At 36.3% G+C, this 12,310-nt stretch overlaps 1 protein-coding gene across 1 annotated transcript; it reads left to right on the plus strand.

Annotated features, from left to right (window-relative positions):
• Positions 1-1,057: 1,057 nt before the first annotated feature.
• LOC132180420 (DEAD-box ATP-dependent RNA helicase 14) lies at positions 1,058-8,759 on the plus strand. The gene is made up of 9 exons (XM_059593228.1): positions 1,058-1,240; positions 2,128-2,470; positions 3,199-3,348; positions 4,288-4,356; positions 4,902-5,171; positions 5,366-5,716; positions 5,937-6,214; positions 7,179-7,562; positions 8,111-8,759. Exons 2-9 carry the CDS (start codon positions 2,162-2,164, stop codon positions 8,445-8,447), a joined length of 2,148 nt encoding a protein of 715 aa, XP_059449211.1. The 5' UTR covers positions 1,058-1,240; positions 2,128-2,161; the 3' UTR covers positions 8,448-8,759.
• Positions 8,760-12,310: the final 3,551 nt, after the last annotated feature.

Genomic DNA, 12,310 nt, shown 5'->3' on the forward strand with positions numbered 1-12,310 from the left:
TATTCCATGCTTTAAATACTTCTAAACAGGTGTTGGAGGAATGTTCAATCCATTCTATTTCTACTTCAATCTTTCTTTATTTATGAATAATAATAATTTATTGAAAAAGAAGAGAAAAAAAAAAAAGTATACAAGAGAGACAACTACGCTAAAGGCGTTTGAAATCAAAAAAATTAACAAAATATAAAAGATTCGAAGAGGAAGTAGGAATATAGATTACAACTCAATCTAAATGAGATTTGAAACAAAGCACAAAGGTCTTGCAGTTCTCACAGAAGCGTGGTTTTTCTCTCTAAATACTCCACATTCAAAATGCAAGAATAACTTTCCAACTAGTTAATCTCAATTTATTTTTTGTTATCATTATGTTGTTTATATGTATTTGCAAACATATTGTAAAGGAAATATGTTCAGAATACTTACATGCTTGGTAAGACACGAAGCTCGTGGGTGTATGGATTAATTATGTTCAGAATATATTTATATTATTATATATAAATGAAGATGGTTAGCTGTTATAACTGCATTGCCCTACTTTCTAAAACCGTTAACCGCAACCGCCTTAGGCAATTAGTGGTTTTTAATAACCGCTTGTCAAAGCGGTTAACGGCCGCCCCATTTGAGTAGCCTTACTCTCACTACGTATATAATTATACTTTCCAAAATCCTAGAAAAAAAAAAAAAAGCAAAAACAATTATAACTGTTTCAAATTGTTTATTAATGTTTTTATTTTAAAGTCCAGCCCACAAATAAAGCCTCGTAATTTTTTCTTTTCACATGTCCATGCTAAAAAATAAATGTAGATTCAAATTAGTAATCTCTTATTATAAAGCAATCGATTGTCGAGCTACCCCACCAAAGCCTCATACTTTTTGTTTCCAAATGAAAGTATCTCTCTAACCCAAATATTTTATTTTCCAAAAAGGCGACAATGACTTAATTACTTGGGTCAAAACGCGGACCCAAATAGTAAATACCTAACCATAGTCCCAACCCAACCCAACCCAAGGTCATTTTCCTTCAAAACCTTTAGATCTCTATAAATACCCGATTCGGGTCTCATCTCCTTCCCACTTTCCTTTCTCTACGCTTCTCGACCTTCGGAAGCGTAATTTTCTCTCTCTCTCGAGGAGTATATAACCACAAAGATATATAGAGTGAGAGAGAGGGGGATAAGGAGGGTCGAGTCAGATACTCCCAGCATTTCTCGCTCTTCATATCTCAATCCGACGTCGTCAGGTACTATTTTTTTTTTTTTTTTTCTTGCTCAGATCTGAATTCGATTTGTCTTATCATGCGGGCGGGTTAAATCTAGGGTTTTACTGGGTGCGATTTTTCTTGCTTTCTATTCGCTCTGTTTGGTTTCTCTGGAAGTTCGAATTTCGACTTCTGTATTTGGTTGTTGGGATTTTCAATTGTTTGGGACCTGAGAAAATTTTGTATTGTTTTATTATTTCTTTTATTAAATTTCGTTTGGTACATTTTTCGATTTATTATTTATTTTATTTTATTTTTTATGGTGAATACGAGCTGCTGGTTTTAGTTTTTGTTCCCTTTTTTTCATTTCGTTATTTTATCGGTAACTAAAGGGAATGTTCCAAGTCTTGGAGCTCGATTGTTGTTTAGTTGTGAGGATATGAAGTTGTTTGTGAGCTAGGATTTTACGGTGTTATGTTAAATTGCGTCTTTGAATGGACAAGTCTGTGAAATTGTGGCTTGTTTGAGCTGATTCCCTGATATTAATTTGCTTTTGTTAATCATGTGCTCTGTTTTAGCTTAGAAAATAGAAGGGAGGGAGTGATATTAAAATCACCTGAGTCTTTGTGGTCACGGATTATTAAGATGTACACTCAATTTATACTTAGCTCAGTTTTTTAGTATAGTAGGCAGGTGTTTTTTTTTTAATTCTTTTTATGGTTTTATTGTTTGTCTTTGTTTTCTAATTGGCCCATCTTGTGTCTAGAAAGTTCTTGCTTTTTGCTTGTGCTAATTAACTGTTTTTATGTAGCTGGTGGTACGCTGTTTCTTTCGTGTGTTCCTCCTTTGTTGTTGGCTTTAAAGTTCGTCTTTTTGGAGATTTTGTTTGCCTAGTCTGTCTTTATAATTACCCATATTTTGTGTTTTAGGTTTGTGTTCGATTGCCTTGGTGCTTTCCTTGCAATGGCTGCCACTGCGACTCTCTCTTCTGCAGGTCCGCGGTATGCACCAGAGGACCCCACGCTCCCCAAACCATGGAGAGGCCTTGTTGATGGTAAAACTGGGTACCTTTACTTTTGGAATCCAGAGACAAATGTCACCCAATATGAAAGGCCTACAAGCTTTGCTCCTCCACAGAAGTCCATTTCAGTGCCTATTAGTTCTTCTGTCCAAGTTCAACAATCTTCTCAAGGACAGCGTCATGGCTATGGTCCTGATGGCAGAGGCAGCAGTGGTGGGTCAAAACCTGAGGCCGGATCAAGGAGTCAGCAGGTTTGCACTCCACTTGTGTTAGCTAATTTTGTTTCATGAATGGTACATGGCATGGACAGTGTTACTTTGACTTTCTTGAGTTTTAACCAGAATTTTTTCTATAAATAAGTAATTCATAGTTTTAACCAGATGTTTACCCCATTAGTTTGCATATAGTCTAAAAAATGCTTGTAGGATAGATGATAATTAACTTCAAAAATACTGGATGATATCTGTTTCTTTTATGTTGAGTAATGAAATATGTTCAACAGAAGCCAATGGTCCCTTGACTCCCTCTGTCCAAAACAAGGGTGGAGGTGAGGTCACAGGTTCAATTTTGTTGGTAAGCAAGTTATAATTTTCCCTATCAAGAAATAGAAAGTTCTACCAAGAAGTTTTGGAATGGGCTTAGTATATGGTATTGAATTAGCTTGGTTGTAGCTTTTGTTGCATTGGATTGAAGAGTCTCAAAATCCACACAGCTATAGCTTTTGTTGCATCTGGTTAAGAGCCTTGGTTTGATGTTTCTTCTTCACATTTTGCTAACAAGATCCCAATTATTGTATATGTCTTACTGAAATTCAAAGAATTGGTTAACAAATTCAAAATGACCATTGATCCAAAGCAGGAACATGGGGGCAAACTGAAGTTTCCCCAGACCTCCTCTTAAACTCTTGAACCATATATTATGTTTCCTTTATCTTTGTTCTTCAATTGAGACTAATGCAATGTCCATAATTTTGCATTAGAGTGAAAGAGGTGGAACTGTCCATTCCATAAATGCTCCAAATGGGACACTCGGTGCTGGACATGGAGGATCTTCCACACGAGGAGCGTCAGATGTAGGAGCTGGCCTCTCTGCAGAGTCTTATCGTCGTCGGCATGAAATATCCGTTACTGTAAGTATTTAAAAGCTTCATGCATTGGATTTGGATATATAGTACAATGATGTTTAAATTTCAGTGATCTTGACATTTCTTTTGACTGGATGTATTGGAAGCCGTTCCTCACTTCCCAGTCCTCTTTCCAATGATCTCTGGTTCTATTCAGAATCTGTAAACTTGATTTTTTTTCCTTAGTTAGATGGAAGATGTATGGTTATTTACGTTAACAGGTTTAGCTTGATTACCTATGAGATATGATATTTTTCCTTATTGAGTTGAAGAGAAGGGGAAAACCATATATCAGGGTTAATTTAGTAGTTTATTAGATTCTCAGCTTTGCTTATAGAGCTGATCCATTTGCTGTCATACTTAAGTGTATGGTCAATATAGGAATCAATAACATTGAAGTCAGTTTTTCAAGACAGGTATTTTGTCCTTGTTTCATTGTCCTAGCATTGCTTAAGCATGGTGTATCTGAATTGTTTTAGCTAATTTCGTCTTAAAACTGTAGTTACGCCATCACTGTTGGGTTCTTTTGGACACACCCTTCACAAGAGACTTATTCTAATGTATAGAGTGAAAAGTATAGTTGGTTAACAACTACTATTTCTTGTGAATTAGTAAACCATTTCGGTTTTCAAAGTTGCAATTTTCATTTCATTTTTTTTTTCTGTTTTTTTTCCTTTTTTTTTATTAAAAAAAAAAAAAATTAATGTAAAGTTTATTTTCACAGACAAACATTATATATAAAACAGTTTATATATCTTTTATACTGTATGGCTTGATGTATTCATCTTTCTATGAATTGTTTATAAAATTTATTTATAAGGCTTATCAAAAAAATTTATTTATTGGAGATAAGTTTATGCTTCTTTACTTCCTTACGGTAAAAAGCATTCATCTTTTTATGATAGTTTATACTTTGTTTTTCCTTTACAATATATTTTTTTTCAGGGTGATAATGTGCCTCCACCTTTTACATCATTTGAGTCTACTGGTTTTCCATCAGAGATTCTTAGAGAGGTATGATCTTCTGTTTCTCTTTTGTTCCTTTAGTTTGTTGTTTCGGTCTTTATGGGTTATCAGTGGCCAAGATTTCACGTAAGTTTGCTGCTTGTGCAAAGTTCTGTGATTGCTGGAGGTCCAATGTTGAGTTTCAGACTCATGTTAATCCTTTTTTGCCATCTGTACTTTTTGTCGCAGGTGCGATATTTGCTCCTGGGAGGAGCTTATGTCGTACGCTGTGTGCCCTCTTTGTGGGGGGTTTGCATTTAATTTGGAGCGCCCTTATAAGGTGGACCAATTTTTGGGAAGGGCTTTCCGAATCATCCAAGTTCGTGGCCAGGACTGCCGTTGGTGATGATTCAGTCTGCCACTCAGTCCGTACGGAAGAAGAGGCCTCCTCCTGCTCTAGCTTGCATCAGCAAGCATTGGCCGCCTGCATATGGGGGATGGTGCTTCTTCTGCCATTAGGTTCAAAACAGAAACAAACAAAAAAAAAAACAAAAAAACAGAAATGAGAAGCCAGTGCCGCTCTCACAGGGGTTGCTGGATTTTTGCTTTTCCAGGTACACAATGCTGGGTTCCCTGCCCCAACTCCAATTCAGGCACAGTCATGGCCGATTGCTCTTCAAAGTAAAGACATAGTGGCCATTGCCAAAACTGGTTCTGGGAAAACTTTGGGTTACTTGCTTCCAGGATTTATTCATCTCAAGCGCTGCCGTAATGACCCTAAGTTGGGTCCAACCGTGTTGGTATTGTCACCAACAAGGGAGTTGGCAACACAGATACAAGATGAAGCTGTGAAGTTTGGACAGTCATCAAGACTTTCTTGCACGGTACATTGCATCTAACTCCAATTAGATATAAATATATATCATGTATTTATTTTTCCAGATATAGGCATTGATATTGCAGATGTAATTTTATCTTTACTATAAATATTATGTTTGCTTCTCCTGATATCTTTGCTGATGCTTCTAGCTGACATATGGTTTGGTACTGATGTTATTATATGTTTTGTTCATGATAGTGTTTATATGGAGGAGCACCGAAGGGACCCCAGTTAAGAGATATAGACAGAGGATCAGACATAGTGGTTGCCACTCCTGGGCGCTTGAATGATATTCTTGAGATGAGGAGAATTAGCCTTCATCAAGTTTCTTACCTTGTGCTTGATGAGGCTGATCGCATGCTTGACATGGGTTTCGAACCTCAGATAAGGAAGATTGTAAAGGAGGTGCCTCCTCGCCGCCAGACCCTCATGTATACAGCAACATGGCCAAAAGAGGTTCGGAAGATTGCAGCAGATCTGCTGGTCAATCCTGTTCAGGTTAACATTGGCAATGTGGATGAGCTTGTCGCAAACAAGTCCATCACACAGGTGCGAAACGAATTGTAGTATTATTGCTTGTCATGATTTGGCTTTAAGTATATGTGGACATATATTTATTTGTTTGAGTTGGGTTTTCTTTTCCTTCTCTCTTAAAACCTCTTATTGTGATGCGCATAATTGTATTGTATTTTGTTATCAGGGAATTTTTGGAGAAGTTTTGCTTTCATATGTGCTATACTTAAAGCTGTATTTTTTTGGCATCTTGCAGCATGTTGAAGTGTTGGCACACATAGAGAAACACAGACGACTGGAGCAGATATTGAGATCTCAAGAACCAGGATCAAAGATAATTATCTTTTGTTCAACCAAGAAGATGTGCGACCAACTTGCCCGCAATCTTAGCCGCCAGTTTGGTGCTGCTGCTATTCATGGAGACAAATCTCAGGGTGAGAGGGATCATGTTTTGAGTCAGTTCCGGACTGGGAGGTCTCCGATTCTTGTAGCAACTGATGTTGCAGCTCGAGGACTGGATATCAAGGACATCAGGTTGGGGACTCCCTAGTTTATAGTCGCTTCTTTAATGTTTTATGGTACTGCATTCTATATTAGAATTATTTTCCGAGAAACAAAGTTTGGGGCAATGATATAACACGAAAAAAATGTTTAGCATTCTGCTTTTTGGGGCTGTCAGTTCAAGTGTTTCTGATATTTCTTCCCCTTGAAAACTTCTTTTGAAATGTACAGGGTTGAAAATTAATAGTACGTATGTAATTTAAGTTATCTACGAATGTGCTGATCTACGCTACTTGACTGAGCCATCTATAGTACATCTGCCAGCTTCTGTTTTTGAATGCAGTTATTATTAAGTTTATAATTTGTGCCTGTTACAAGTTTTTTATGATTAATTAGAGCTTACAAAAAAAGACTAGAAAAGAGATGTAACTGTAATACTCTTTTGCCTGTGTCATTGTTTTCTGAGGTGAAAAATTAAGGCAACAATTACAGTCATAGTTTTGTCACAGGGTGGTTATTAAACTATGATTTCCCCACGGGAGTGGAGGATGATGTTCATGGCATTGGGAGCCTTCGTGAAAGATGGATGTTAATAACACATCTGTGACAGTGATTTTCCTAATGTTGTCAATGAAATGACAGCATATTCCTTCATTTTGCATGACTGCAATTACTTTAGGAGTTGAAGAACTAAAATATGTTCTTATTGGCTTTCTTTTTTCTTTTCTTTTTTTGTGGCCACGGTATCAATTGAAGTAACTAGTTGAAGATGTGCTGATTTACACTTTTTTATTCTTTGGTTCATCTGCCAGCTTCTGTTTTACAATGCTGTCCTTAGTAGTTTTATAATTTGTACCTCTTAGATGGTTTTGCGATGCTTTCAACTTCTAAGTTAATAAGAAACCCAGAAAAGAAAAGAGACATTATGCCTTTTCCAATGCTATTGTTTTCGGAGGTGAAAAATCAAAGTAACAATTATTCATAATTTTTGTCACAGGGTGGTTGTCAACTATGATTTCCCTACAGGAGTCGAGGATTATGTTCATAGGATTGGGAGGACGGGGAGGGCAGGTGCCACTGGTCTGGCTTACACATTCTTTGGTGACCAGGATGCCAAGTATGCTTCAGATCTCATGAAAGTTTTGGAAGGCGCAAATCAGCGAGTCCCTCCAGAAATTCGTGACATGGCTTCTCGTGGTGGTGGGATGGGCCGGTCTAGACGCTGGGGATCTGGTTCTGGTTTTGGTGGTCGTGATGGGGGCCGTGGGGGGCGTAATGATTCAGGTCATGGTGGAAGGGGTGGGTGGGCATTTGCTCCACCCTCTTCTGGCCGGTCAGAAAGAAGTGGGGGTCGTGGCTATGACTCTGAGGCACGTGAGAGGTACTGACTACTGGGGCTTTTGTCTTCTATTTTTTTATTTATTTATTTTTTAAGTTATTGTTTACCTCTTATTAGTTCATATATATATATATATATATATATATATATATATAACTCATTGTTTACCTCTTTTTTTTAAGCCCTTCCATTCTACCATGGTGCAACTATTACTTCCTGCGTTCAAATTTTTGTATGGGGTTTGTCAAGTTTTACTCGGTTCATAATGTGCATAAATCATTGCAATGTTACTTCTAACGTTATCTGCATTTGGATTTGATACTGTCTAGCGGAAGTGTTTTTCCTTCTATTTTATTTTTTTCAGTTTTGGCTCAGTATAATCGCATAAATATTGATTAGGCAACCACATCTTGAGAGAGAGAGAGAGAGAGCCACATTTTTTTGGAAGAAAAAGTATGGGGATGCCAAGTAAAAGCAATTCAATTGGCCTTGTAGTTCCAAAAATTTGTTTTCTTTTTCTCGAGCAAGTCTTTATAATGTCTACTTTTGAGATGTAATGGTTGGACATACCTTTTTGTTGTGTGAGACAGGTATGAACGTCGCAGTCGGAGCCCCACCGTTGGATCTGCTTTTGGTGATCGTAATAAGAGTTGGAACCGTGACCGCAGCCGTAGTCGTAGCCCTGATAGGTATGATAGGGTTCCTCAGGCTCGTGAGCGCTCCCCAGCGCGCAGTTTTCACCAGGCAATGATGGAACGTAATCGGTCATCCCAGAATGGTGAGACTACAAGGGAACCCAAGGATGGTGGAGGATTTGCCAAAGGACCTCATTCTTCTTATTTGGGGGAAGAAGAAGAAGGCATGATTCCTCAGGATGAGGATGACATGTACCGTGCAGCAGATGATGCTATACTTCGTGGGGCTTAAAGATGCGGTTAGAGCATGTCATCTGGTGCTATACTTTTTGTTCGTTGTGTAGTGTTTGAAGTGTAAGTAGGGGCTGTAACTAGGGCGACCATGGTGTAGAAGTTGACTTTATGTATTGAGTTTGGAGGGGCCTAAAGACTGAACCAGATGGATCCCTCTTAAACCTTTGACAACCTTTTTTGTTCTCTTTCTTGCTTTTGGTAGGAAGAGAAAGGGGCACCGACCACTCACAAAATGTTTTGATATATCTGCTTTGTAATACAATGACCTTCATAGCCATTTACTATAGTCATATTTCATGGTCTTGATATTTGTTTGAATGTGCAACTTGCTCATTGTTTCCAGCGCCAGAACGCTTCTTGTGTGCGTGCAACTTGCCATCTCTTTGGGATGCTGAGGGGTGCACTCACTGGAGTCTGCCATAAAAATTAATGAGATGTGAACAAGTAACCTCAAAAAAGTTGAAATGGCACCTTTTTATTTATTTTATATTGTTAGTAGGCTTCAGAATGGAAAAATGATCCATTCTGAACAATAATAATTTATTTTTATTATTGTTTGTAGAGTTATGTGTGGGATTCATGGCCCAGAAGAGGAAATGAAGCATTTTCCTATCAACTTTTGAACATATGCTGCTCTCGCTGGAATGTTGTGTGCTCAGTTGCATTGCTTTCTTTTCTTCTATTTTAACATAAAATTGGCCATATATTTCTAGCTTTTTAACTTCCTTGCTGTAGAGATTTCACATGACCAGGACTGGTCCAGGAGGGGCGACATGGCATGCATTCCGAAGAAAAAGCTAGCTTTGCCCTTGGCAATCTATGAAGACTCCGAATCAGCCCCTCTTTGACTTTTTGGAATGCTAAGGCTTGCCTTCACAGTCTTGTTAGTGGAGGACATCTGGAATCTTGCATTTAAGCTCCTCTGTCTTTACAATTTGTCTTTGGTGTCTTCCAACAACGACGACAAGGCTGCTCTATCAAAACCAACACCATCCTAGATAAACGTTAATGGGGTTTAGTTTAAGTTTAACCAACGGCGGCAAGGGCCTCAAGCCACGGGGGACTTCTTTAGGGAAGATATAGAAGTGTCATTTGGTTTGGTCTAAGAATAACGTCAAACTTACAATTACTCTACAATTCATTTGCAACTTGCCGATGCATGTCAATGCGTCAACAAGTGTCCTTCAATCTTAATATATTTTTGAGAAAAATTCACCCCTTGAAGTTTCAGGAATTTTTCAATTCGAACCCCAATGTTTAAAAATTAGCAATGTACCCTTCTAATGTTTCAAAAATTTTTAATTCAAACCCTCCATTACTAATTTTTGTCTAATTGGACGAAAATCATCCCACGTGCGTCTCACGTGGGATTTTGATGCCCTCTATTCCAATTTTACTCTCATTAAAACATATGAAATTACGTAATTACCTTCATTAAAACCCATGAAATTGAGGGTAATTACGTAATTTCATAGGTTTTAATGAGAGCAAAATTAGAATAAAGGGTATCAAAATCCCACGTGAGACACACATTGGATGATTTTCGTCAAATTAGACGGAAATTAGTAACAGAGGGTCTGAATTGAAATTTTTTGAAACATTAGGGGGGTACATTATCAATTTTTAAACATTGAGGTTCGAATTGAAAAACTCTTAAAACTTTAGGGGGGTAAAATGAATTTAACCCTATATTTTTTTATACAATGCTCTAGCCCTCCTATTTTTATATATTTCTTTTTTATGCTTTAACCCCAATTGATAAGAATTTTTGTATACGTCCCCGTCAATATGTGATTGGAGTCATGTCAACCACTAAGAAAAAATTAACATTATGCAATCACATATCACATGTTAACACGTATCAACAAGTTAAAAAAAAAAAAAAAAAAAAAAAATTATAGGTCTTAACATTTTTCCTTTGTCTATATGTCTGTCTATATACCTTGGTAGCCCATGCTAGTTTCCTCATGTCGTTTTGAGTATATATCTGGTTGGTTATTGTATTGTATTTTTGTGGAAGCCGTACTGCTACCAGGAGAGAAATGGGACAAGGCTTATATATCCTGCTTTTTTCTTTTTCTTTTTTAATATTCAAATTGGGAAAGTGAAAAAGGAAAATGCAAGGGTGGGTCCTTCAATTCTTTTTGTTTTTTTGTTGTTACACATGTATTTCATGCACTACATTTCGCCACATGATCAGGATATTCCTGCTATGGGCATCTCACACTTATCTCTCTCTCTTTTAATGCATGCAAAAATATTCTTCTTTCATGATTTGAACTTTTTTTTTTTAATTTATTTAATGATTTGAAAATATTTATCAAGCGTTTTACTGAATTAAATTAAAATACATTAAGGTACAATCTTTATTGTCCTTGAAAAAAAAAAAAAACCCATAGTTTACTCTTATGTATTATTAATTATAAGGTATCACAATTTCTGTGAGAACTAGAAAATTAATGAAATAATATATATGCTGTTTAAACTCCAATTTTGTTGCTTCTACATTCCAAACAGAATATTACGAAAATGACAAAATTATAATCCAAACTAGCCAGATTGGAGATTTCCACCAATCCAACATTTTAAATTGATATATGTTCTTCTTGGACAGAGTGTTTCAGGAATCTCCAACCCGGCCTATTAAATTAATAATTATTCTTTTTAGATAAGAGTTTTTCTTCTCCAAACTAGGTAAAATGAACTTTCTTCAATTCAGTCTATAAAATTGTCATGTGTCCCTTACCATGTGAGAATCATATATATTTTATATATATATATATATATATATATATGATTCTTACATGGTAAGGGAAAAAAAAAAGAAGAAGAAGTAATGCTAGAAATCGCATTAATTTTATCCCAAAACTATCACACAATGTTGACTTGACAGTCCACATTTAATCCTTATTATTATTATTTTTTTTATTATTTTTTTTATCTTTTTTTTAACAATGGCTGATCCAAAGGTTACGTCAGTATTGTAAGATAGTTGGAAGTATTAAAAAAAAAAAAACATATGATTATCACGTGCTAAAGGGAAATATGACAATTTTATAAATTGGGTTTAAATGCCTTCCTTTTTAGAGTAGGTGATTTTTTTTTTTTTAATTCTCATATGTTATATGGATAAATTAATGTCAATTTAATAAGATTTTTTCTAACTCAGGTTGAATAAAATGTTAGTGGTATATATAACTGCAGGAAGAAAATTGGAGAGAAATGGATATAGACAAAATAGTTGGGAATATCCATATCAAATAAGTGTATATTTCTAAGTATAGCAATAATTTAATTATGAATAAATAGGGCCATTAAATTGGATGCCAATTAAGGAGATATTGCAAAGTCAGTTACGAATTAAGTGCTTAGCTTTTATTTGCACACACAGCTCTTGACATGAGTCTTGGCTTCAAACAACCCCTTCCAGGTTTCAACCTTATTACCTAAACGACAAAAAATATGGTTACCGTCACCGACCTTTGTTGTGAAATGACTTTGTTACCCTCCCTTTAGGACCCCTCCAAGTTTCCAACCCCACCCCCACAAAAAAATAAAAAATAAAATTGTGAATTCTATCTAAAACCCATTTACGTCACTGGTCGGTGCTAAGGACTTTCTTTTTAGAGGAATTTGCTTTTTATAACTTTGATAGAAATATAGAGAAAAGAGAATAACCCTTATGTTATGAGAGTTAAAAGAGGCTTGCTTATTTTATTGTAAAGGATAAAGAGAAATTAGGCCGGTAAAAATTTGACCAGTTTAAGAGAGGGAATTGTGAGATTCACTTGTTTCGGACAACTTAGAAGGTGGGACTCACTTGTTTGAAACAAGTGAACCTCACAAGTACAAGCATTCTTT

The sequence above is a fragment of the Corylus avellana genome, chromosome ca5 (assembly GCF_901000735.1).
Source record: "Corylus avellana chromosome ca5, CavTom2PMs-1.0".
Lineage (NCBI taxonomy): Eukaryota > Viridiplantae > Streptophyta > Magnoliopsida > Fagales > Betulaceae > Corylus > Corylus avellana.